We start from the raw sequence: 25185 nt of genomic DNA, 5'->3' as shown, positions 1-25185 counted from the left end.
ATATATATCACAAGATGTGCTACACTGGGAAAACCTGTAATCCTGGATCTTTTTAAAATACTAAAGACAACAGTTTGATTAGGCTGTGCCTGATCCAAACGACAGAGTTTTCAATTGCTTCCAATGTGTCTGGAAGTTGGACAATGAATAAGGAAGACTGACAAAGAATTGATGCTTTTAAAGTGTGGTGTTGGAGACGACTACTGAACATACATGGACTGCCAAAAGAACAAACAAATCTGCCTCAGAAGAAATGCAACTAGGGCGCTCTTTAGCCACAAGGATGGTGAAATTTTGTTTCCTAGACTTTGGGCCTGTTGTCCAGTGGGGTCAGTCTTTGGGAAAAGACATCCCGTGCTGGGAAAGGTGAGATTAAGATAAAGACAGGCATACCCTCGATGAGGTGTGCTGACACAGTGACGGTGACCAGGCTCTTGAGGTCAGCGATAGGGAGGGGCTGCAGGACAGTCAGGGTTCTGAGGTGCTGGTCACAGGATTGCTATCAATCTTAGCGGACTGCAGAGCGCGTAAAAACAACTAGGGTAGGCAACTAACTGAGAGGTTAGCGGTTTGAACCTACCCACCCGTCTGAAGGGGAAAGAAGAGGTAGTCTGTTCCGGTTCAGCTGAACCGCCTTGGAAATCAGATGAGAGCCATTAGCTGAAATCGCCTTGATGAGGGTGTGTCTGGATTTCTTCAGTATCCTGATGTCTGAGGGAAGCAGGAGGGTCTGCAGTGCAATCTCCACCTTTGATTTGTGTGTGTGTGTGTACCGTCAAATTAAATCTGAATGGTACAAGAAGAGATTGTCCCTCCTTCTCCAGCACAGCATCTGATGGATTTGAACCACACACCTCTGGGACTGCAGTGCAGCTTCCTGTCACTAGGCCACCAGAGCTTCCCATCTCCACCTTTCATTTGGGAAATGCAGATTCCATTTCCAGCCTGTGCATCTCGTAAGCAGCTACCACCCGTCTGGGGAGGCTTGTGTGTCGCTGTGTTATGATGCTGATCAGATTGCCGGGAACTTGGAGACCAAGATAGACTAGGAAGAAAGGCCTCGCAATTGACGTCTAAGCTCCTTGGAGCACACAGGGCTCAATCCATCACACGTAAGCGTGTGGTAAGTCAAAGGCCAAATCAACGGCAGCTCAGAACACACTCCTGTCTACAATGCATGTCGAAATGAAATGGAAAATAAGATGTAGGTGGTTTCTTAGAAATCACTGTAGCCTTTTTTCCCTGCCCTGTGTGCTTCATCATTTTCATAATTTGAAAAACAGGGAAAAAATAGTCTTACACAGAAAATTTTGGGAAACACAAGACCTGGAAACACCATACAGAATACAAAGCTACATCACTGGGGCACACAGCCCCTCCTCTTGCTTCCTGAGGCTGCCCTGAAGCCCCTAGAGCCTGAGAGAGTGAGAACACAGTTCAAAAATCACTGCTAGTCACCTGGTCCAGGTGGGGTGAATGGATACAAACATCAGCACGGGCCAATGTGCAATAAAATTGGGGGATGTCTGAACGACCTAAATATCTGTTGTTGAGTACCTTGGAGCCGGAACCAACCCCCAGCTGGTCGTCCAGCAGGTTTTCAGAGGCAAATTAATCAATCCTAACTCTGTGTGTTTGGGAGCTTCTTCCCATTTGGCCACCAGAGCTCCCTAACTATCTGCAGAAACCCTCATTTATTAAAATTAGAGTATCACTAACTTCTTGATTCATCCTGCTAACAATTAATTATTTGGGGGGGGGGAGAAGAACCAGGGAGAAAAGGGCAACAATGAATGAATGGAAATCCCAAGTCTCTGTAAACATTCATTAAAATTAATAATAACAATAATAAGAAGCAGAAGCAGCAAGAAAAATGGCTCTGAAAACCAGGAAGAGGCGGTTAAAAGAAGGAAAGAGAGGATCCCTGGAGAGGTCACCAGCCTGCCTTGGAATCTGTGTGGGACAGTGACAGGAGGCCTGGACGCCGTCAGCTCATGAAAACAAAGACCCTCAAAGTCACTGCCACCAAATCGTAACCGACTCCTAGTGGACCTTCCAGTGGGTTCTCGGAGGTCGCAAACAGCACAGGAGAAGGCTGACTGTCTCCTGCGGAGCAGCTGGTGGACTCACACCCCTGGCTTTTGGGAAAGGCCACACAAAACGATAATCTGCAAAGACAGAAGCCCTTTAAAGGAGACTACAGAAAGAACCCTCCAGAAACAGTGGCCACAGAAAGGACCAGTGAGTCCAGGTTGGAACTACTTGTTCAGTGACAGATGAAGCAACAACTAAGTGGTGAATACAAGTCTTGCTCAGACCTTTAAGCATAGTTTCAGAAAAAGGTGGGGGAGGACCAACAAAAACCAACACCATGACCACTCAAAAGGGTTTTAAAGATATATTTAGGGTTACAATAGGAATAGAGAAACACTTCTTGAATTAGGGGATTTACTATGAACTGGAAGCAGATTAACTTTTCTCCTTTTTTTGAGGAGAATGTTCTTTAACCCAGAAAGGCTAAACCAGAGTCTACTTACATTGGGTGCAAGTGCCTCACACTTCAAAGCGTGAGGTTTACAAAAGCGGAGACTGAAACCCACCACCAGTAAGTAATTCTAAAGTAACCCTGTAGGAAAAGTTGATCTTAGAGTTTGTTGATCCTTAGACTTAGGAAGTCGGCTTCACCCTTCTCCTGTGGAGTGACGGCTGGGTTCGAACAACCCACCTTCTGCTTAGCATTCGAGCTCTACAACTACTCCACCACCAGAGCTCTTCACAGAAGAGGAGAGATGAAAGACAGAAACGTGCTTATACCCAAAAGGGAGAAGCAAGATAACTCTAGCAATTACTGTCTCATAACCTGGCGTGAGCCTGGAAAATTCTAGGCCGCCTTACTACACAGAAGTCAATAAAGACTTAGATAAGAACACAGGGATTACTAGGCGGCAGCAGGAGTTCGATGTGGTCTCTCATGAAAAGATAAATTTTAATGGCTGATTTATTAGCAGGAGAGATTAGGGCGACAATCGATCAGGTCTTAAGCAAGACCTCTGCCAAGTTTTTGACGTTCTTTTGGACTAGGGACAGAGACCTGCCTTTTAGATAGTGTCATGGCATAGCTGTCAAGTTTGTGGCAGGTCAGGACGACCCTCCCCTGGGTTTGGAGGGGACGACCCATCTTTCTCCCTGGGAGGACTGGAAGTGCCGGAGACGTCTGGTCACTGGGTTAGCAGTACAACTTGCTAACGACTGGGCTCGACTCTGTCATGAGAGCAGCTGGACACATGGAAATATCCGTTACTTATTGGAGAACTTTGACTAAATGTTTAGATAAATAAACGGAGTGTTGAATTGGGATACCTGGGGGTGGCCTGGAATTGTTCCAATGGTTTTTGGTGGTTATTTTTTTTTTGCCTTTCAGTGGCTTTTAACTCATGCTTAGGATTTTTAACCAAGAGATGGCATGATGTTAATAGAGGAGGTAAATACTGTGAAAGAATATTTTTTTATATTAACAGGCTAGACTAACGAGATCATGTCAATGTACAATTTACTTGTCCGTAGAGTGCTCAGACTTTAGAGATGTAAGTAAATCTAATATGGACTGTAACTAAGCTTTTTCGGAACAACATCTATGGTATAGGGTGGCTAGCCGAAAGTTGGCACCGTTTTAGTTTGCTTTAATGCACATGTAAAATTGAAAGCGGTGAACACAGAGGGCCTAATCGCCTAGACTAAAGTTGCACTGTTAGCTCAAAGACCACCACGCTCCAGTGGTTCAAATCCACCAACAGCCCTGAGGGAGAAAGATGGGCAATCTCCTCCTGTGCAATTTACAGCCTCAGAAAATTCAGTGGAGGGTCAGACAGGAGTCAGTTTCGACTTGACAATGATGAGATTCTGAGTTGGAATACACAGAGTTGGTCAGATAACACCTGAAACACTGAATTCTGTTTTAGATGAGACAGTTTGAGATAGGATTGATGAATTAGAAACCACACCATAAGGTGGGGAGAAAAGAAATTTCAGGGAGTCAGACAGAATCTTCCTATGCAAACATGCAACTATTTATTCTCTGATGCCTGAGGAGGGCAGAATTTTGGCTCAAGAGATTTCTGCCAAATGTAGAGAATAGTTTTTGTTTTTGTTTTCCCCCACAAACAGAACCATTAAATGGATAGGGTTGTGTTAAATGTAGTTAAGGCCTCCATCTCTGGAAAGATGCTAATACAAGCTGAGTAGACAGTGCGCTGAGGAGCCGTAAAGAGCTTGTTTCTTTGCAGTTTAAGAGGCGCTGGGCCCTTCAGGAATCCTAACGTGTGAGCACCCACCTCAGCGTATGACTAAATGCAGTCACAAGAAAGTTTCTGTGTAACACGAATAACACTGGCACCATAAATACATACATAACATTATGGATTACTTAAGACTTTCAACACTTAAAAATCTGTAACTTCGAGGCGACATCATCTACAATGAACAGCATTACCTTGACAGGATATGAAAACAGCTTCACAAAACCAAAATCGTCGCCAGTGGCTAAGAGGGAGCGGTCTTTGGTAAGGTTGGCAGCATTGACGTCCGTCACGTCGCTGTGCACTGGCCAGATTCCCTCACACGTGGGGCCCAGGACGCAGGTCCACGTGTCCCACTCGATCTTCTCAATCTTGAAAAGAAGAGAAAAGCATCAGCACATCTTTTCTGCTGTGGTTGCTGAATTGGAAAGAAACTAGTCGAGGCTGAGTATTTCTCAATGACTTTTGCCAACAGCCAGTATTTGTGTTCCATGTTGAGGTACCTAACACACAGCTCCTAAGGGGCCTTTTAAACACAATAGTGAGATTGAAGGATTCAGGGGTTTCTCTCTAGAGAAAGGGAACATTTTGGAATTGGAGAGATGTGACAATAACAAAATTAAGCTCTTTTAGTTCTAACCTAGGTATCTTTTTATCATATAAGCCATAAGTTAGATCAAAGGTTTCTCAATCTTGCTGTTATTGCCATCTTGGGCCAGAAAAAATTATTTTTTTCCTACTAGTTTATTTATAAAATTCTAATACAAATTCAAACAAATTCTTTTAATTTCCCTCACCCTTCCACCCATCAAATTGTACAACCCAATGATTAATCCCCTCTTTCCCCTCTACATCCACATCCCTCTGCTTCCAGCCTCTCCCACCCCTCCTGGATCCTTATACTCATTCTACAATAAAGGTCTTGTACAATATTTATCCTTCTGGGACTGAGTTAGTTCACTCAGCATAATGCTCTCCAGTCCCTCCCAAGTTAGGTCATAATTTACAAAGTTATTGCTCCTGCGTGCTGCATACTATTCTATTGTGTGAATGTATCATAACTTCTCAATCCGTTCGTGTGTGGTTGGACAGGGTCAGAAAAATTCTTAATAGCATTCTCGACCTCCACTGAATGTCTGCAGGACCCCGCTCACCCCTGAGGGGGTAAATCTTAACTGGAGGAGACTGTCTTTCTGCTGTGGATTTGAACCACTGGAGATGTGAAGCCTTTGATTTGCCAGAATAACTCCCTGTGGTCTACACCACTGAAACAGATTTTAAATGGGTAGTTTAATATTCTTCATAGTGACAATTTGCGAGACAATCTTGCTGCTAGTTTTATCAAGGCTGTTTCTATAAACTTTTTTTTTTAAAGGAGATTTTTCTAGATCACTCTTATTCATTTGAAAATAGGCTGACAATACTTCTAGTGAACTAAACACATATCTGGGGCACTCAGTGGTGACAAGAGCCCGGATTGAGGCCACGGGGATACCAGCCAGTGCTAATCCCCATTCAAGAGTATCACATACTCACCCCTGGAATTAGAAACATGTATTCAGCTCAATTGTCTGAGAAAGACTATGCCATTTTGGGAAGCCTTACACCACCAACTCCCTGTTTGGGCACATTTCTTTTTTTTTTTTTTTAATTTTTTTTAAGATTGTTTTTGTGTGAGTGTACCATCAAATCAGATCTGACTGTTACAGGAGGAGATTGTCCCTCCTTCCCCGGCAGAGCATCTGGTGGATTTGAACCATGCACCTCTGGGATTGTAGTTGCAGTTCCTTGCCACTAGGCCACCAGAGCTCCCCTGGCACATTTCTTTTGTGTGTAATAACTGCTCCTCTGTCCCAAGTTGGCATCTGTCTTCCTCTATTGTTTGGTTAGGATGCATTTTGCGTTGTTGAGCTTGCTTTAGGGCTCTAGTCAAAGAAGCCCTGATGACAGAGTGTCAACCTACACGAAGGCTGGCAGCTGGAACGCACCAGCCAATCCTCAGCAGCGAGGCAGGCAGACTCCTGTACTGTTTCACAGTCTTGGAAAACCAGTGGAGGGGTCACTGAGCCAAAACCTACTGTATGGCAGTGGGATTTTTTGTAGCACAGGAAAAGAAAACATAGGTGACGTGATGTAAAATGACACAAAAATAGACAGTAAAAATCAGAGTCACCCCATGGTGCGGGTTGTGGGGTCTACAAGCCCTTGTAGGCTGGGGTCACAATTCCATGGCTCTTTCACTCTCCTGGAAACTTCAGCTCCTATCTATAAAATGTAATGGGAACCACCATCCTACTAGGTTGCTGCGAAAATTAAAATAAAGGAACGCAAAGCACCAGAAACACTTAACAAACGGCTTACTTAAGAATATTCCTTTACTCATGGGTATAGACATTTGTCTATGTAATAAAGTTTAAGAGAAGACTGTGCTGTGTTAGCCTAAAGCTGGCTTTTTTAGCCACCACCTTCATCCCTTCTGGTCTCCAGCTATCTTACCTGAAGGTACTTGGTCTTGCAAACTATTAGCAGCTGTGGGACTAAGATAAGAGAAAGTGTGCTTCCCACACTGATGGGTAAGACTTGAGGGAGCAAGAACCTCGTGAGAGATAGAAAGAGAGACGCCTGGTGGTGAGATCCTGGTAGTGGTGGAGAGACTGTGGCATTGCTATGAATAAACTGCGGTAAAGGTGTAACCAGAGGAGCCCTGAGCTAAAGGACACAGTTAACTAAGTTTTGCTGTTCTTGCCTGGTAATGGAAGAGAAAGTTACTTGCCAAGCCGAAACAGGAGCCTGGCACAACTGAGGAATTGTGCCTTGGAACTAAACCTGGACTTGCACTGCGTGATATTCTTTGCCTCCCCCACTCTCAAACTTACTGCCCAAATAAACTCCACTTTTGGTACCACAACTATGAACCAACAATGAATATCTAACCTCTTGCTGGTGTGGCTCTCGAGGCACCAGGGGCTGGGCTGCTAGCTCGTTATCTGCTACCTGCTCTGGGGCAGTGAGGGACTGTGCTATTCTTACTCCTGCTGGCCCTTTCAGAGAGATGCCCACAGCCCTGGGCCTCCATGTCCCAGCTGCTGTTCTCAAGATAGACTGACAGAAGTAAATACACTGAAACTGGGGTGTGAGATCAATCAATAAACAAGCATTTCCAGTAGGACAATACCATTGTTGGTGTTATTTTATACAAAATCTTATGTTTCTTAACTACTGCATGTACGGAATACATAGGAAAATATATTCAGAAATATCATGAACAGACACTTGTCTGGATGCCTCTGGGAAGACTTTCGGGCACTGGACAGTGAGAATCCTGGCCGCCTGAACCTACTACCTACACAGAGGACTCAATTTATTCCAACAAATTGCCAAAGCCTCTTTCCCACCATAGTACTCTTAGACCTATTTACTACTAAGGGCACAAAATTTCCTTTTCATTTATAAAAGGCTACAGAGTAAATAAATGCCTCAGACTGTTTCAAACTAACCAAAAGGATTTCTCAGGGCTTAACCAGACAACCCTTTCAGTCCTCAGGGTTCATCACCTGCAAGCCTTGTGCAGACCCTGAAAGAGAGATCCACTGAGAAGGGAGCTGAGAAGAAGGCGTTAGTGTAGGTCCAAACATTTTAACAAAGTTTTCATTTCAGCAACTGGATACCACGCACTGAAGCCATGGGGAAAGGAAGGTCTGGATACCTTAAGAGGGTCAAGCTGAGGATAGCTTTTATCATGGAAAAAGAATTTTCCCTTGTTGTTGCAGAATTACTGAGAGGATGTGTATCAAAGGTTTATAGAAAGTTTTGCATAAAAGACATGTTGAACAAAATAACAACACCACACAGCTGTCGCAGTCTTCAGGGAGGAAATAATTAAGCAGAAAGCCGACCACCCACTATTACATTAGTAGAGCTACACTATCCTTATTCCCACGGAGATTAGGAAACAAAATAACGCAAACAGATTTGAGAAACCCTCAAGCTTAAAGGCACACTAAATGTAACTCATCCACATTAGTGGTTAAGAAATCAATGCATTACGTTAAGACACACACAGGCAATTTTCATGACTTTTTTGAAGTTTGAGCATGAAGGTTACCTCTGAAGGTCTTATTATATGTCGTTTGCCTCTTGGAGCTTCAAAAAAGAGTTGTTCTTTGGCACCCGAATTGACTTGCAGTAATTTTCCTGTGAATTGTGACAGAATGAAGCAGACAATTAGCCTCTGTATTTATCTTTTTATTTCAAAATGACAAACATGGTGGCCACTGCTGATTCAACTGAGTTAACGCAATGTCTCATAAAGTGTGTGAACACAGGTTGAGTTAGTTTAAAGGCACACTAAGGCAATTACATGGGTTGGTCCACTGCCTCAATTCTGATTCCTAGTGATCGTGTAGGGCAGTGTAGCATTGTCTCCTGGGGCTTCTAAGGTTGTGAATTTTTATGGAAACAAATCACACCGTCCTTCTCCCATAGAGCAATGATAGGTTCAAACTTCTGACCCTTCAGTTCATAGTAGAGCACACAACCACTGAGCTTCTTCCCTGTCATAGTACAAAACTCTAAAGCTATCCCATGTGGCATGTGGACCTCACAAAAGTTGACCTTCAACATCTTCTAAAGCACAGAAGAACCCACACTCGCATTGTTTTACTCTTGCTATTGCACTGAAAGTTGTAGCTTTGGTTTTCCAAAGTCTGATAACAATTTATTTTTTGCCTTTTTTGTTGTTGTTGTTGCTTCTTAGCACAACTTACTCAGTCATTGCCATCAAGTCAGAGCTGAGTCACAACTGAACCAGCGGTGAATTTTCAGTGGCTACAAATGGCATGGGAGGGGAACACCCATCTTTTTCCCATAGAGCAGCTGGTGAATTCAAATCGCCCACCTTGGGATTGGCTGCACAACTCCCTATTCACTAGGCCAACAGATCTCCTTTCTTAGAACAAAGACATTGTAAAAGCCAAACACTTTGGCATGAGAAATGAGATCGTTCACTAATGACTGCATTTACTCAGATCTGCAGTCTTCAGTTGCCCTTTAAAGTTTAGAAAAAGAAATATAAGGATGTAGGAACCAAAAAATGTTCATTCTTGTCTTACTTTAAAACCTGAGAAATCCAAGACTTTCTCCAAATATAACGTGAAACAAAAATTATTTTTCAGCTTGATATAAGTTTATAGTCCTGGACTTATTCAGATTAATACTGGCAAATAGTCAAACAGGTCCCGGCTGGACTTGTAAATGACTCACACTGTATACCTTATACATTCCAGTACCTTTCCATCATTTATTTTGGTTGTGGAAAGCCTCAATCCTTTATGAGACTGAGGAAAACAGGGCAAATAACCCCCACCGTTATAACTTCCCAACTCACTCTAGACTACTTTGAAGAAAATCTCACACCTCACATTTCCTCTGTAAAGAATTTAAACCACACGTCTCTAAAGTGCAATGTTCCTTTTGTCCGCTTTTTCTTCAACTGCAAATCTTATAGGACTTGCAATGTCCTTCTCAGACAAAAATAATGTTGTTGTTAGGTGCTTTTGAGTATGACACATAGTGATCCTACGAATAAAAGATCCGAACCCAGTCCTGGCCTGTGCCGTCCTCCCACTTCCTGACGCACTAGAGCCCACTAAGGCAGTCACCGTGCCAATCTACCTGGCTGAAGGTCTTACCAGAAAAAAAATTTTCGTTTTACAGATAATATTAAAGATCTTTAAAATAGATCCTGCAATGAGCACCTCTGAGAAGTGAAATGATCTATGCCAGCTCAAATAAAATAAAATGCAATAAAATTTAAAAAAAAAAAATCAGGGTGGGGGAATAGGGAGAAAAGTGCAACAATGAATGACTGGAAAGCCTAAGTCTCTGTAAACTTTCATTAAAATCAATAAATAATTTTTTAAAAAAAATTTTAAAAACTCAAGAAACTCCAAGGCACAAGACATGAATGCCAAGTAAATGGGCCAGAAGACCCCGGTCGAGCATGTATTGCTGAGAAGCTGGATGAAACTTAACAGTAGCTTTTGAAAAGTGTCTTGTGTAGACTGTTATTTACTGCCACAAACCAAGTGTTTCCATGTTTAATGTAATTCTCTTTCTATATGTTGTTGTTGATTGCCTCCAAGTAGAGCATGACTCATAGCAACCCTATGCACAAAAGGCCTGAAGCCCCTCTACAACTATGGACATTTATCAAAGCTCACAGACTTTTCAGAGGCATGTTGTTTAGGAAGTGGATGCCACTTCTGCTTCTCTTTCTATAGAAGTAAAGCAAATGTGTTTAGACAAGTTCTCATCAAACGTGAGCCCTCTTCCAGAGTAAATGAAAAATTCTCTAAACATATACAAATGGCCTTTAATAACCCTGAAGTGAAAAAAACGCTCACAACCAGGTTCTGCTTTAATCTGCTATAATAACCTTCTAGAGTTCAGGTCCATTTCTAAGTGGCGTGGCCCGTGGCGAGCGGTGGTGCTAATCCGTGGGCTCCGTGCCTCCAGGGCTGGAATCCACCAGCAGCTCCATAGGAAAAAGACGGACAGCAACTTCCTGTTGCGATTTACAACCTCAGGAAAACCACGGATCGTGGAGTGCTTATAATTCAAAACGAAGTTCTCTCATTTCATAATCACACCTAATTCAGTTAATTAGAGTGAGGGGTGGGCTTAGCCTCTGAGGGGCTGTAAATCTGAAAACATTGTTCCTGAATGAGGGCACATTTCGCCCAATTTTGCAGGCTTGTTGTTGATGCTGACTGTCATTAATAACTTGATTCTGACTGGAGAGCTCTGGTGGCCTAGTGGCAACAAGCTGCACTGCAATTCCAGAGGTACACGGTTCAAATACACCAGATTCTCTGCTGGAGAAGGAGGGACAATCTCTTCAGCCAGATCTGATATGACAGTACACACAAAATAGTAAAAGAAAACTTAAAAAACAAAACAAAACAAAAAACCAAACTTAATTTTGACTTATGTACAGTATTTGGAAGGAGGAGTGGCATCCACTTCCATAATAGCTTGCCTCTGGAAACCCTATAAACCTGGAGAGAGGATGAAAGGCAGCCAAGCGTCTAGGACTCTCCTGCATAGGGTCGCTATGAGTCGCCTGCGACTCGACGGCACTTAACAACAACAACAACAACAATTCTGACTTATAGTGACTGTACAGGACAGACTAGAACAGCTTCAAGGTGATAAACTTAACAGATCATCACTCCGCCATCTGTCAGCTTGTCATCTGTGGTGTCTGGGGGTTGAGAAGCATCAAACACCACCAGTTTGTTACCTTTAGTGGGCAAGTTTTCGTTGGATCATCCAAACAAGGACAGATAAAAAAAGGGATGTGTAGACCTACCTCAAAAGGTAATAAATAAATACATAAATAAAAATATAAAAATAATCCCACCCCAAAGAAACTCAATTGAAAAATTAAAAAATAAACAAAGGTGCTGGCCAAGGAAAACCTTATGCATAGCAGAGGGCCAATATCGGGCAGCTGAATGATGCGCCCCTGAGGTCAGAAGGCTCTCAAATCACAAACCTGCCTTTAAGTAGGGTCGAGTGTAATGACCTTGAGTCAAGATTCTGGGACCTGCATTCACTGACGTTCAGTACTCAGCTTCAAGAAATAGTTTTAGAAGTCCGTTAACATTTGGAACATGAAGCCTAATGCTAGAAAAACCGGAAGTCTGAAAAGGTGAATGGGGCACTAGAAGATCAATATCCTGGGCTTTAATGAGCTGCAGCATATTGGTATGGCCACTGTGAATCAGGTAATCATTCAGGCCCTCACAATTTGAATAGGCATGGAGTTGTACTGATCATCAAAAAGAACATTTCAAGATCTATTATAATGTGCAAATGCCTGGAGAGAGGAAAAGGGAAGAAACAACTGCCGTTCAAACCTTAAAAACCAAACCAAACCAAAACAACCAAAAAACCCACTCAAATCTTAAATTGTACAACTGGAGGATTTTACGGGGAAAATGTCGAAGGAGGCAAGAAACCTCAAAAGAAGAGGGAAAAAAATACTTAAGAGTCACTGTAGCAGAAAGAACTGGTCACTGCTCCCACATTTAAGGAGGTAGAATGTTGTCAGGAACTGATGGTAACCCAGAGAGAAGCTCAAGTTGCACTGAACCCACTGGCAAAAAACAAGGCTTCAGGAAATGACAGAAAAATCAATTAAGATGTTTCAACAAGTTTATGTTTCAACACTTGTTTATGTTGATAACTCTGGAAGATTTCCGACCAACTATTAGTTGTCATATTTGTGCCCATCTTAATCAAGTGATGTAACAGAATGTGTCATTATCAAATAGTATCATTAATATCACATGGAATAAAATAGTGCTGAAGAGAATTCAATAAAGGTTGCAAGGGTACCTTGTCAGGGAGCTGCCAGAAATTCAAGATCGATTTGGAAGAAGGAGGTGAGTGAGGGAGATCACTGATGACACCAGGCAGATCTTGGCTGAAAGCAGCAAATATCAAGAAGATGTTTTACCTGTGCTTTATTTACAATGCAAAGCCATTTGACTGGGTGAATTTTAACAAATTATAGAAGACATTGATAAAAATGAGAACTCCGAACAATTATACTCATGCAGAACCTGGACCTACATAAAGAAGGGGTAAGTTGTTCAAAAGAACAAGGAGATATTGTGTAGTTTAAAATCAGGTAAAGTGCATCATGGTTGCAGTTTTTTGTGAGATAAATTTGTATTTAGAATTAGCCAACTGGATTCAGTTTAGATGATCCCAATTTTGTTGGCAACATCCAAAGCAACATAATCAGGAGCAAGTTGAACATAGGCCTTCTCTCCATCAAGCCTAATCAAAGTGTTGACCTTGGCCACATCAATGTCATAGAGCTTCTTTACAGCTTGTTTGATTTGGTGCTTGTTGGCCTTGACATCCACAATGAACACAAGTGTGTTGTTTTCTTCTATCTTCTTCATGGCTGACTCAGTGGTCAGGGGAAATTTGATGATGGCAGAGTGGTCAAGCTTGTTTCTCCTGGGGGCGCTCTTCTGGGGATATTTGGGCTGCCTTCAGGGTTTCAGCATCTTAGGCCGCCGAAAGGTTGGTGATGTGCGGGTCTTCTGTTTTTGGCTGTGGATGCCCTTCAGGACGCCTTCTTGGCCTTCAATGCCTTTGCTTTGGCTTCAGTTTTGGGAGGGGCAGGGGCTTCCTTCTTCGCTTTTGGTGCCATCTTCGTAGAAAGCATGGTTACAGTTTTTTAATTGTACTTTTTCAATATGTACACTGAGCAAATAATTCAAGAAGCTGGACTCCACAAGAATGAGGAGCTATGGAAGAAACTCTATGATGAAACTCTATGATGAATGAAGCATTAGGTTTGGAGGAAGATTCATTAGCAATCTGCAATGAGATGACACAACCTTGATCAATGAGACACTTTGTTTAAAATTTAAATTTATTATTAATTTCAGTAAAAATTTACAGAGACTTTGGATTTCCATTCATTCATTGCTGTACTTTTCTCACCTCCCAGTTCTCCTCCCTAGTACACTACCCTCTTGGAAAAGTAAAAGAAAAATTCTTTCATTGTTTTACAAGCCCTCCCCCAGGTCCACTCCACCATGTAGCCTTTGCTCTAGACTCCATCATGACAAAAATACTTAACCACATATCCCCTTTAAACAGTTTTCTCCCTCATCTGTTTCAATGCAGAACAGATTACTGAACCCATCTTTCTCAGTTTCTCCCCAACCCCAAGGTCAGTCCTGTTTTACAACAGTGGCACCATGCAGTATTTGTCCTTTTGTGACTGAGATACTTCACTCAGCATAACGTCCTCCAGGGTCACCCATTTTGAATAATATTGCGTGAGTTCCTTGTTTCTCAATGCAGCGTGGTATTCCACTGTGTAACTATGCCACAGCTTCTCTATCCATTCGTTTGTTCATGGGCACTTAGGTTGTTTCCAACTCCTTGCTATTGTGAACAATGCAATAAACATGGGCGTGTGAAGTAGACTATAAAATTTTTTTTAATTTATTCAACACTCTTTTCAACATCACAGTTCAAAGGCATCGTTTTTTCTTCTGTCATCCTTATTCATAGTCCAGCTCTCAGATGCATAGCAAAAGACTGAAAAGACTATGACCTCAAGCAGGTACACCTTACTCTTCAAACGGATATCCTTGCTCCTCAATATTTTAGAGATGCCCCTGACAGCAGACTTTCCCAATGCAACATGTATTTTGATTGCTTTTACCAAGGGTGTTGATTGTGGATCCAATTAAGATGAGGTTGTTAAATGTTTCTATCTTTTCTCCTTCCATTATGATGCTGCTTATTGGTCCAGTGGTGAGAATTTTTGTTTTCTTGACATTGAGATGCAATCCATACTGAAGGCTGTGGTCTTTGATCTTCTGCAGTAAGTGTTTCAAATCCTCTTCACTTTCAGCAAACCAGGTTGTGCCATTTGCATAATGATGGGTACTGATGAGTCGGCCTCCAATCCTGATGCCACATTCTTCTTCAGAGTCTGGCTTCTCAAACATCTCGCTCAGCATACAGATTGAATAGATATGAAGACAGGACCCTGACATGCGACTTTAATTGTAAACCACATAGTATGGAGAGGGAGAGAGAGAGAGAGGGAGGGAGAGAGAGAGAGGGAGGGAGAGAGGGAGAGGGAGGGAGAGAGAGGGAGAGGGAGAGAGGGAGGGAGAGAAAGAGAGAGAGAGAGTGAGTGTTTGTTTGTTTGTTGTGTGCCATCTAATGAGAAATGACCCATAGCTGACTCTTCAGTGGGTTTTCAGAAGCAGTTAATTGCGCTGACTCTTCAGTGGGTTTTCAGAAGCAGTTAATTGCATGGGAGGAGACTGCCCTACCCTTCAAAGGAGCAGCTGGTGGATTCGAACCATGTACCTTTGGGATTACAGCACAACTTCTTACAAGCAGGCCACCAGAGTTCTCTGTACTAGGGGTAGTGGAATTAAACTTTTTCTTATTGATGTTTTCCTGCCTGTTTTACAGAGGAAGATCTAGGGCACCACTCCTGGCACCCTCCCTGCTGCTCAGTGACATGTAACTGCTGAGATGCTCTGAGGACAAGCCGCAGAAGCACAGAAGCAAACTGCTCTGTGTATAACTGCACCTGGATATGGGGAACCTTATTCGTTCAGAGCTCTCACAGTTGACCCACTAGAAATGTCTGTGCACCCAGAATAACAGGATTTAAAGAGACAGAGGTCTCCATTGTTAAGCAGATACAGTAAGTCATGCATCTTATGGTATAGAAAGCTTTATAGTTCACCAAGGGATTTCACATACATCATCCCAGTTGACATGTAATTTACAAGTCAGAATAATTCCAGAATTTATACTATGTGGATCAAACGTATCAGGTCATTTGCAAGGGAATTAAATGCCGAAACTGGTTGGTAAGAGCTCTCAACAGCCCTGATGTCTCTGAAGTAACAAAGAACAGCTAAAATAAGTATCTTTTGTATTTGAGCTCTTGCTCTGCAGGATTTTCTTTCTTGAGCAGTCCATCAGGAGCCACCATGCAGGGGTGGCTGGTGCCTTTTTCTTGCCAAAGCCAGATGTGCTTTTCATTTCCTAGGGCCCGTGGTTGCCATGGGTACGGGAGGCTGCTGGGGCTGGAGGCTGTGCTAGTCCCCGCCCCTGACAAGCCTGCTGCCGCCAACAAATGCGCTCGCTTCTGCTGATGGAGTCACAGAATACAACTGATCTCTGCTCTCAAATGCTCTCCAGCCCTGGCGGTGCTTGCTGCCAAGAGCCAGGCTGGTCCTGATGCAGGGTTTTGCAACCTTCAGGTCAGGCATTTTAGGAGCCGGGAAATCATGAGCGTAAGAACACCACACGGACACAGCCTCTGGGCTGAAGAAGCTGCAGTTAAATCAGGGAAGATTCACAGGCACACAACTGTCTTCTCTAGCTGGTATGATTTCTCCTGAGGCGGATGGAGGGAGGTCAATCTACAGTTATCTGTTCCAAATCTCCATCCTTAGAAACCGTCTGGTCCAAAAGCCTCACCTGGCAGACGAGGAGGCTGAGGACTAGAAGCGAGCCCTCAGCCTCCTGGCCCCCAGTGTCCTCTCCACCACGCTGAGCTCCAGGTGGGACAAGGCCTTACCCTGCCTGGTGGTCTAGCCATCTGAGAGTCTCTGCAGACTCGTGGTGATCCCGTGTGTTCTGAGTCTGACACGCTGCCCAGTCCACTGAGCCAGCTTCCTGCCCGCTGGTGGGCCTCAGCCCATCATTGCGGGGAACGTGTATGGTGAGCGTCCCACAGCCATGGGGCTCCCCTCACAGCAAGCAGTCTGTGTGATGCTTGGCATTTTCCTCTGCTCGTTTTGGAAGCAGCCCCTCCAAGCCTTTCTTCCAAACGTCTGCAAGCTCTGAGGAATTCTCCCCAGGCTGCTATCTGAAGTTCAGTGGCATGGCTGCGTGCACCATCCTGGCTGCCACAGAAAGACAGCTAAGTGGTGGTGGGTTGGCGGAATTTCGTAAATACTGAGTCTGTCAGTCTCTCCTTGGAGTGATGGCTCCACGTTGAAAACCTTTCCTGAGGCCCGTCCCTGGACGGTCCCAATGATCCCACCAGGACCTTGTTTTTTTCCATGTCATTTCACTCTCCCCCACACCCCACACAGGGCCTATCTAGAGAAGAAAAGATATCCCCAGCCCAAACTTACCCATTGTATGTCCCATTTTCTAGAAGTCCCTGCCTTCTTAACAAACAAAGGCAGGTTTTAATCCCTAGCAGTCAGTCACTGTCATGGTTAGAATTCATGTGCTCTGTTAGGGAACTTAAATGGACACCAGATGTGTCTTACTTCTTCTCCCTCTCAGGACGATCTTTAACGGAATGGGCAGCATGGGACTGTAACAATGGGCTGATGGACAGGGGACACTGCGAGGGCTGTGCAAGGATAGACAGGAGACACTGCGAGGGCTGGGCAAGGACAGACAGGAGACACTGCGAGGGCTGGGCAAGGCTCTGTGCTGTTCTACAGAGTGGCAGTAAGTCAGGAACAACTTCATGGACCGGACAACGTTCTCCCCACAACTAAGGCTGGTCTGACTGATCTCACCTGCCTATCAAGAGGGCATGGCTAGGGACGTCTGTCAAAGAATAAAGACAGGGAAATCAATGTGGTTTGTTTTCTGGGTTTTATTTGGTAACAACAAAGCTGAGACTCTACAAGAAATAGCTGTTTCCACCCTCTCCCTCGGTCTTGTTGGACTCCCAGCTAATTCGCTGGCACGCGTGCCGGGCTACGTGCTGGGTCTGTGTCCATTACTGCCCTGACAGGAAACTGAGAGGGACTTATCTGATCTCCCTTTGCTCTTGTTTAGACTTGTACCTTTTACTGCCAATCATGGGCTTTCTTCTCCTCTACTGCACTTTATGAGAACCCTGCAGATTGTAAAGCTTAACAAAGTACAAACAACAAACAGTGCAGCAAGCACAGCTGCCAACTATTCACCTGCCTGGAAGCGGGTCCGCCAAGCCCCGGATCACGCCCACGACTCTGATTGGTCCTTGAAAGAAATGGTCCTGCGTCTTCTGGAAGAACTGCTTTTTGATAGAAGCCCTTATCATCTCCTCCGTCCCCCTTGGTTTATTTTAATTGTTCCCCAAACCAGGCTCTGGCTCACTCACCACGCTGGTGTGGAATGTCCCCCCACATTTCCTTAGAGCTACCACAGGCCTCCAGGGTCAAGGTCGGTGTTCAATCCCAGCAAGACACACCAGGGCGTCTCCACATTCACCCCCTTCTGCGCCTTCAGCCTCTCAGCATGAGTCATGATTTCTTGCTCTCACGCCTCCACCGCTCAGCATGGATTTCTCAGTCCCTCCGTGTCCTTCCCACCTTCACATCTGCACTTTCATGCTCCTTTTGTCTGGAAAGCTCTTCCTGGACTTCTCCACCTGGTGAATTTCTGTTTGTCTTTCAAGATCTGTCTCAAGGATCCCTCCTTCCCACAAAGGTCCCTTGGTTTATCCAGGGAGCTGGGTCCCCAGAGCACACACTGGGTGTGGTGGCTTTTCCACCACAGTGGACTATGATTTCCTTGACAATCGAGACCCTGACCTTCCCCAAACGCCTACCCCCTTTAGATTCTAAAGTCCGTCAAGTCTCAGGGACAGGATTTAAAATGACCTCTTGGACGATACCAAAAGTAAGAGCCATAAGACAGGAAGTAGGTGAATCTAATGTCAACAAAATGAAAAATGTTTGTGTATCAGTGAACTTTACCAGCAAAAGGAGGAGACAGACTACAGAAATGGAGCTAAGAGCGGAGATCCCCACAGCTGATAAGGATTTAACACTCAAAGTACACAACTTAACAATAAAATGACAACCTACCTGTAAAAAGAACAAAGGGCTAGAATAAACATATAATTGGTCACTAAGCACATGCAAAGATGCTCAAGTTTATTATTATTGTTTTTTTAAATTATTACTACTATTATTATTAATTATTATCCTCATCATCGTCGCTGTTGTCGTCGTTATATGCCATTGAGTCCCCTGCGACCCATAGTGATCCTCTGCAATTAGGGAAATGAAAATCAAAACCACAATGACAACAGACACTTCACCAAAGACATTCTGATGGCAAACAGATACAAGGAAAAATGTTCAAAATCCCTAGCTATCAGAGGGATGCAAATCAAAGTAACTATGAGATATCATTTCGCCCCAGCAACAGTAGAAAGTTCAACAGGGCAGCAAAGAAATGCTGGCGAGGTTGTGGAGATACTGGAACTCTTATTCACTGCTGGTGGGAATGTGAGATGCTACAGCTACTACAGAAGGCGGTCTGTAGCTTTCTCAAAAAGCTGGAAACAGAAATATACCATCTGACCCAGCAATCCCACTACTGGGAATATACCCTAAAGAAACCAGAGCCGTGACTCAAACAGATGTACACACACCCATGTTTATTGCTGTGTTATTCACAATAGCAGAGAGATGAACTGCATTCACATAACGGGATGTTACACAGCATTACACAACAATGAACTCACAAAACATTACACAACATCAGGGAGCCTGGCGGACGTGATGCTGAGTGAAATAGCTCAGTCACAGAAGGACAAACACTGCACAACACCACTGTTACCAAAAAGGACAGACTTGGGATGGGGCTGGGGGAAGAATGGGAAAAGAGTGGATAGACAAAAGAACACTGCTTTAGAACAGAGGAGGGGAAGAACCGTCCCAAAGGAATATATGATTAGGCATTATATGTATGACAACAATCTGGAACAAGGGGTGCACTGAAGAGAGGGCTGGGGAAAGGAGAAGGGGAGGGGAGAAAATGTGCAACGGTGGGAAAAAATTAAAACATTTTTTATGTTTAGGAAAAATCAAAACCACCATGAGAAATCACTTTGTCCCACTGGGGAGAAAAAAATTATCAAATCCACTAACATCTAGTCAGAAATGACTCACTGCTGGCCCTCTAGTCACTTCTCAGAGGCTGTAAATCATACAGCAGGAGACTGCTCATCTTTCTCCCTCAGAGAAGCAGGTGGATTTGAACCACCCAAGTGGCTATGATCAGAAAGATGGGAGTTAACAAATAAACCAGTTGGTTCATTCTTGGTAGGACTGTGGAATGTCACAGTTGCTGTGGAGAAAGGTGGTTGTTCTTAGGGAAACCTAACACAGCATTATCGTATGGGCCAGAAATTCCACTCCTAGGTATACCCTCAAGAGACAAGTAGAGACTCAAAAAGATACTTGTACACCAATGTTCAGTGCAGCCAACTGGCAGGAGTAGAAAAGTAAACCAAGGGTTCATCAACAGAAGAACTGATAAAGAGCGGGTGGTATTGTCCTAACAATGCAACCTTATTCAGCCCTAAAAAGAAAGAACATCAAGGACATGCTACCCACCATGAGTGCACCTTGGAAACACTATGTTGAATCTGACATAAATGTTGTATGGTCTGGGTGTATAAATGATCTGTTGTTAATTGTTGTCAAGTCATAGTTGACTCATAGCAACCCTATGAATGAAAGACCTGAACACTTGTATAACTTTCATCATTTCTCCAAGTTCATAGAGTTTCTGGAGGCAAGCTATTTCAGAATTGGATGCCAGCCCTGCTTCCAAGCTTATTTTAATCAGGAAGCTCCACCAAACACTGTCCACCATGGGTAACCATTATCGCATTTGACACATCAGTGTCACAGTATTTAACATCACAGTCACTATGTGTTACCTCTGTACAGCAAATGGACAGACCAGTGCTATACCACTTAGAAGAATGTTTGACCAAAAACAATTAAAACCAGGCCCGAGGGCTATAGGCTGGAAGGCCCAAATTTCTCTTCTAATTGGAGGCTGAATACAATAATCTCACATCCAGTGGTGAGTAATTATTCCACCCTAATCCTCACCAAACAGATTCATCCTGGAGAGGGTTAAACCAGGCTGCTCCTTGGAGGCAAGAATTCTGAAGCTTCATCTGACATACTTTGGACATGTTGTAAGGAGAAACAAGTCCTTGGAGAAGGACATCATGCTTGGGAGGGTGGAGGGACAACGCAAGAGCGGAAGACCCTCTATGAGATGGACTGATTCGGTGACTGGGGTAATCGGGATGGGTGTGTCAGAGGCAGTGTGACTGGCACAGGACAGAGCAGAGTTTAGGGCTGTTGTACATAGGGTCGCTATGAGTCACAAGTGACTCGACAGTACATAACAACAACAACAATCCTCACCAGAATGAAAAAACAAACCTCTATAGAATCTGCTTGCTCCAGACAACTTCCCAACCTGGATCCAGCCCCATACCGGTGACCAAATGCTTTTTTTAGTGGTTGAATGCGGTTGAGTCGAGCACAACTCATAAAAACCCTATGAACAAAAAAAGGCATGAAGTCCTTCTATACCTATCATCATTTCTCCCAGTTCAAAGAGTTTCCAGAGGCATGTGGTTTAGGAAGTGGATGCCACTCCTGCTTCCAAACTCGTCTTAAACTGGGAGCTCCACCAAACACTGTCCACCTTGGGTAACCATTATAGCAACTGTCCTCCCATGACACAAGGTTCAGCATCATGGCAAACCCAGATTACCTCAGTGCAGCAACTTGACAGAGGAGTGCAGCAAAATGTTGAAGAATGTTCCTTCAAAAATAACACTAGACCCTCAGGCCCAGCTGATACATAGGCCCAAGATATATATATATATATATATATATATATATAAGCAGAAGGCCTGAAGCCTTTCTATAACTATCACCATTTCCCTAGGTTCATAGAGCTTCCACAGGCATTTGGTTTAGGAAGTGGATGCCACTCCTGCTTCCAAACCTTAATCAATCTGGGAGCTCCACCAAACACTCCCCATGATGGGTAGCCGTTATGGTGTTTGGCACACCTATGGCACAGCTGTTCCATTTTTGCATTTGAGACTCCAATGGCAAATGGTTCAGTGTCACAGCAAACCCAGACTACCTCAGCACAGCAAATAGACCAGAGTGTGCTGCTAGTCCAAAGGCTGGTGGTTCAAATACCTCAGGAGAAAGATGCGGAATCTCCTCCCATGCAATTTACAGCCTCTGAAAACCCTCTGGCAGGTCAGCAATGAGTTGGTTCTGACTCTGCGGCACTTAATAGCTAGCAAGCTCTGATATTTCTCCCTGGACACTTGGTGCTGACTTGGTCCTTTCTGAGGCCACACTCAGCTCATTCCTCCAACTTCTCATGCCTTACCCAAGCGTGCCCTCATTTTATTTAATCCAAGTATGCCTCTGGAAACTCTATGCACTTTATGATGATAGTTATAGAAAGGCATCAGGCCTTTTGTTCACAGGGTCGCTATGAGCCATACTCAATTCGACAGCAATCAATAATTACAACATATCTCCCTCATTAAATATCAAACTTTGGCTAGTATAAATTATGTTTTATTCTTTCTGTATCTTCCACATTTCTTAGATTAAGATTTTGCCCATGGAAGAAGACAGACTTGTTAAACACATAAACAGACTAATCCTCGTGCCTTTGTGGGTGTGACCTGGGGGAGTAGGGATGACATGTGCAGAGCAGAGAGGCATGCGGAGGCTGGGATTGGTGGCCAAGCAAGGAAGGATTTGTGCTGCCAACCCAAAAGCATGCAGCTTGACTCTCACACTTGCTCTGTGGGAGAAGCATGGAAAATCTCCTTCCATGCAATTTACAGCCTCTGAAAATCTACCGAAGAAACAGCAATGACTGTGCTCTGGCTCAGAGGCATGTAACAACAGAGAAATGATAGTTGAGCTCAAGACAGCTGTCAACCCTTACTCATGGCTTCCTGGACAGGTCTCCAGGGAACGGAGTTTTGGTAGCAAAGGGAAAGCAGGCAGGGGGACCAGGGCTGAGGCCACAGGAGAGGCAGTAGCTTGTAATGGGACCAGAAGGTCTTAGGAATCCTCCACTGACAAAATAACCCAGTGTCTTGAATGAATAATAGTAAAAGATGGCAACAAATAGGAAAAATCTTAAAGCACTTGCTTCTGTGTTGTAAAATTATGATCATTTATCTTGTCATAATTTTTGCCTCTTATTTTTCTATAATTCAATGACCATTCTCCCTGGAAACAATATACAAACTGACATAGCTTTAGAGGAAAAAATCAGATATTATATTTTTTTTAAAAGCCATAATTTACATTACCTCTAGAGTCCCAGTCGATGTGCGTAATGTAACTAGAAGCGCCTTTACAGATGCCAACCCGCTTGCTTGTGAGCACATTGTAGATGTCCACGAAGTTGTCGTGGGACGCCACAGCAAGGTATTTTCCTGTATCTAAAAAGAAAGATGCCCAGTTAACAGCCACACCTCACGTATGGTCATTTACTTCCAGGAGCTGGATATTTTAAAACTAAGGAAAGGTCACAGGCACTTTTTAAAACTGTTCCCCTCTTGTAACTTGTTGGATCCCAAGACCGAGGTTTCTGGAAAAGCACAGGCTGGGGTCCTCACCTTTGGAGAATTTAATATCCGATATCATCTCTCTTCGGTGGTGGAAGGAGACCATGTCTTCCACAGTGTCAGCGTTCACGACCAGGAAACTCCCATCGTTCAATCCAACAGCTAAGGCTTTCCCGTCAGGGGAGAAGGCACAGCATCTTCCACCTGTGAAGAGTCCCCACGGATCACCGTGATTCCCCAATACCTTTCCCATCACGCACACCTGACAACGAGATGAGCACACGGGCAGGGGTCACGGGATCGATGCTTAGCTTAACATGGTATTAGGAGAACCCGAGCTTCACACTTTAACACGTTTTCTTCCCAAGTCCAAAGAAGAATGATCACAATGTGAAAAAGCACATTGCTAATTTTTTTTTATGTCCACAGTCCAGTAATTTATTTTAAATTTGAGTAATTTCAAATTCCACAAACAAAACTGAAGAACAGCAGTATTTTGTTTGAATTCTCTCTTCTGTACACTCAGTGATCTAAAACACCACAATATCCAACATACACAAACCTTGGGAAAGGGTTCATAAATACACACAGATTGGAATCATGGTGCTCTCTGCTTCTGAATGGAATGATCCCATTGCTAATTTTTATGTGCCTGATCCACTCATTTCTTTGTCCCTGAATATACAAGATTTTCAGAAGACAAGTGGGATAAAGGGAGAATAAGAGTGAAGAAGTAATATTCTTGTATCTTTGCTTTCAAGGAAAATTGTCGTTACATGTCATCGACCCATCGCTGACCTCCCAGAGGCTGTAAATCTCATAGAAGACTGTCCATCTTTCTCCCACAGAGCAACTAATGGATCCGAACAGCCTACCTGCGGGCTTGCAGCACAACTCCTTACCACTTGGCCACCAGAGCTTATTTTTTAGGTGTGTTGGAGACAGTGAGATTGACAAGGGTAGAACAGGGTTTAGGGCTGCTGTACATAGGATCACTATGAATTGCAAGTGACTCGACAGTATCATCGACAACAACAACATACTGTAAGAAAATAAAAAGAAACCATTCTTTGGATGAAGAATCAGGCCTTATGCATAAAAACTGCTTGAGAGAATGCAGTCGATTTATTGTTTAGCCATGCAATTCTGTAATCCGTGTGTTATAATCTGGAGGTGGAAGATATTCCCGTCTCTTCTACTATGGGAAGAACGGCATATAAACCATGGAAAGAATGGAACATACACCATTCCCTCTGGGATGTGCTGACGTGATGGGGATTCCCATGGCTTTGTAGTGTTATGGGCTACAGGTCTGTGTGAGTAGCAAAGACGTTGAAAAGAAATCTTTAAAAATATGCTTCGTGTATCTCCATTCTTCTTGTCAAGGCATTGTGAAGCACAGCCCAGGACAGACAGTAATGCAGGAATGCTGCAAACCACCAATCTCCTTCGGATTCCCTCTGCCGTGGTCATGGAATACAGACGACTGTTTTTATGCCGACGACTGCAAAGGGCCTCACCTGTCGTTCATTCACTCAGCAAACATTTACTGATCTAGCACGAGTCAGTATAGGTCTGAGAGCATAAAAAAGACCTGAATGCCCTTGGAGAGAGTCATCGAGATTAGGCTAACCACAAAATTTACTGTCTAACTCGGAACACTCTTAAAGGGGAGAACTAGTAATTATTTCACCAAGACGTGGACATCCAATCTAAAATATGTCAATAGTTGTTTTTCTCAATGAATTTTTAGCGTCCTCAATCAAGTCTACTGACCGACATCCGGAGCTTCACAGCGAATATTTGCTCTGTCATTGTCTTGAATATGAACTACCGGCCACAATGATTCGGTGCTGTAGCAGTTCAGAGCCTGAGCTTTAGGGTCAGACACGGGTTTGAATCCTAGCTTCTCGGCTTGCACAGTGGTGG

General features: G+C 43.7%; 1 protein-coding gene across 1 annotated transcript in view; it reads right to left on the bottom strand.

Moving 5' to 3' along the window:
* Window positions 1–25185, bottom strand: part of EML6 (echinoderm microtubule associated protein like 6) — a 308568-nt gene that overhangs the window by 42808 nt on the left and 240575 nt on the right. Inside the window, exons 22-25 of the mRNA XM_006880926.1 lie at window positions 23308–23460; window positions 22999–23130; window positions 8401–8489; window positions 4490–4666 (exon numbers count right to left, since the gene is read on the bottom strand). Of these exons, the coding sequence (XP_006880988.1) occupies window positions 4490–4666; window positions 8401–8489; window positions 22999–23130; window positions 23308–23460 (551 nt within the window). The remainder of the gene's footprint in view (window positions 1–4489; window positions 4667–8400; window positions 8490–22998; window positions 23131–23307; window positions 23461–25185) is intronic.

The sequence above is a fragment of the Elephantulus edwardii genome, unplaced genomic scaffold (assembly GCF_000299155.1).
Source record: "Elephantulus edwardii isolate Elephantulus edwardi_28Jun2011 unplaced genomic scaffold, EleEdw1.0 scaffold00011, whole genome shotgun sequence".
In the NCBI taxonomy this organism is placed as follows: Eukaryota; Metazoa; Chordata; class Mammalia; order Macroscelidea; family Macroscelididae; genus Elephantulus; species Elephantulus edwardii.
The sequence above is the reverse complement of the archived record's forward strand: the minus strand, read 5'-3'. Positions and strand labels throughout refer to the sequence as shown.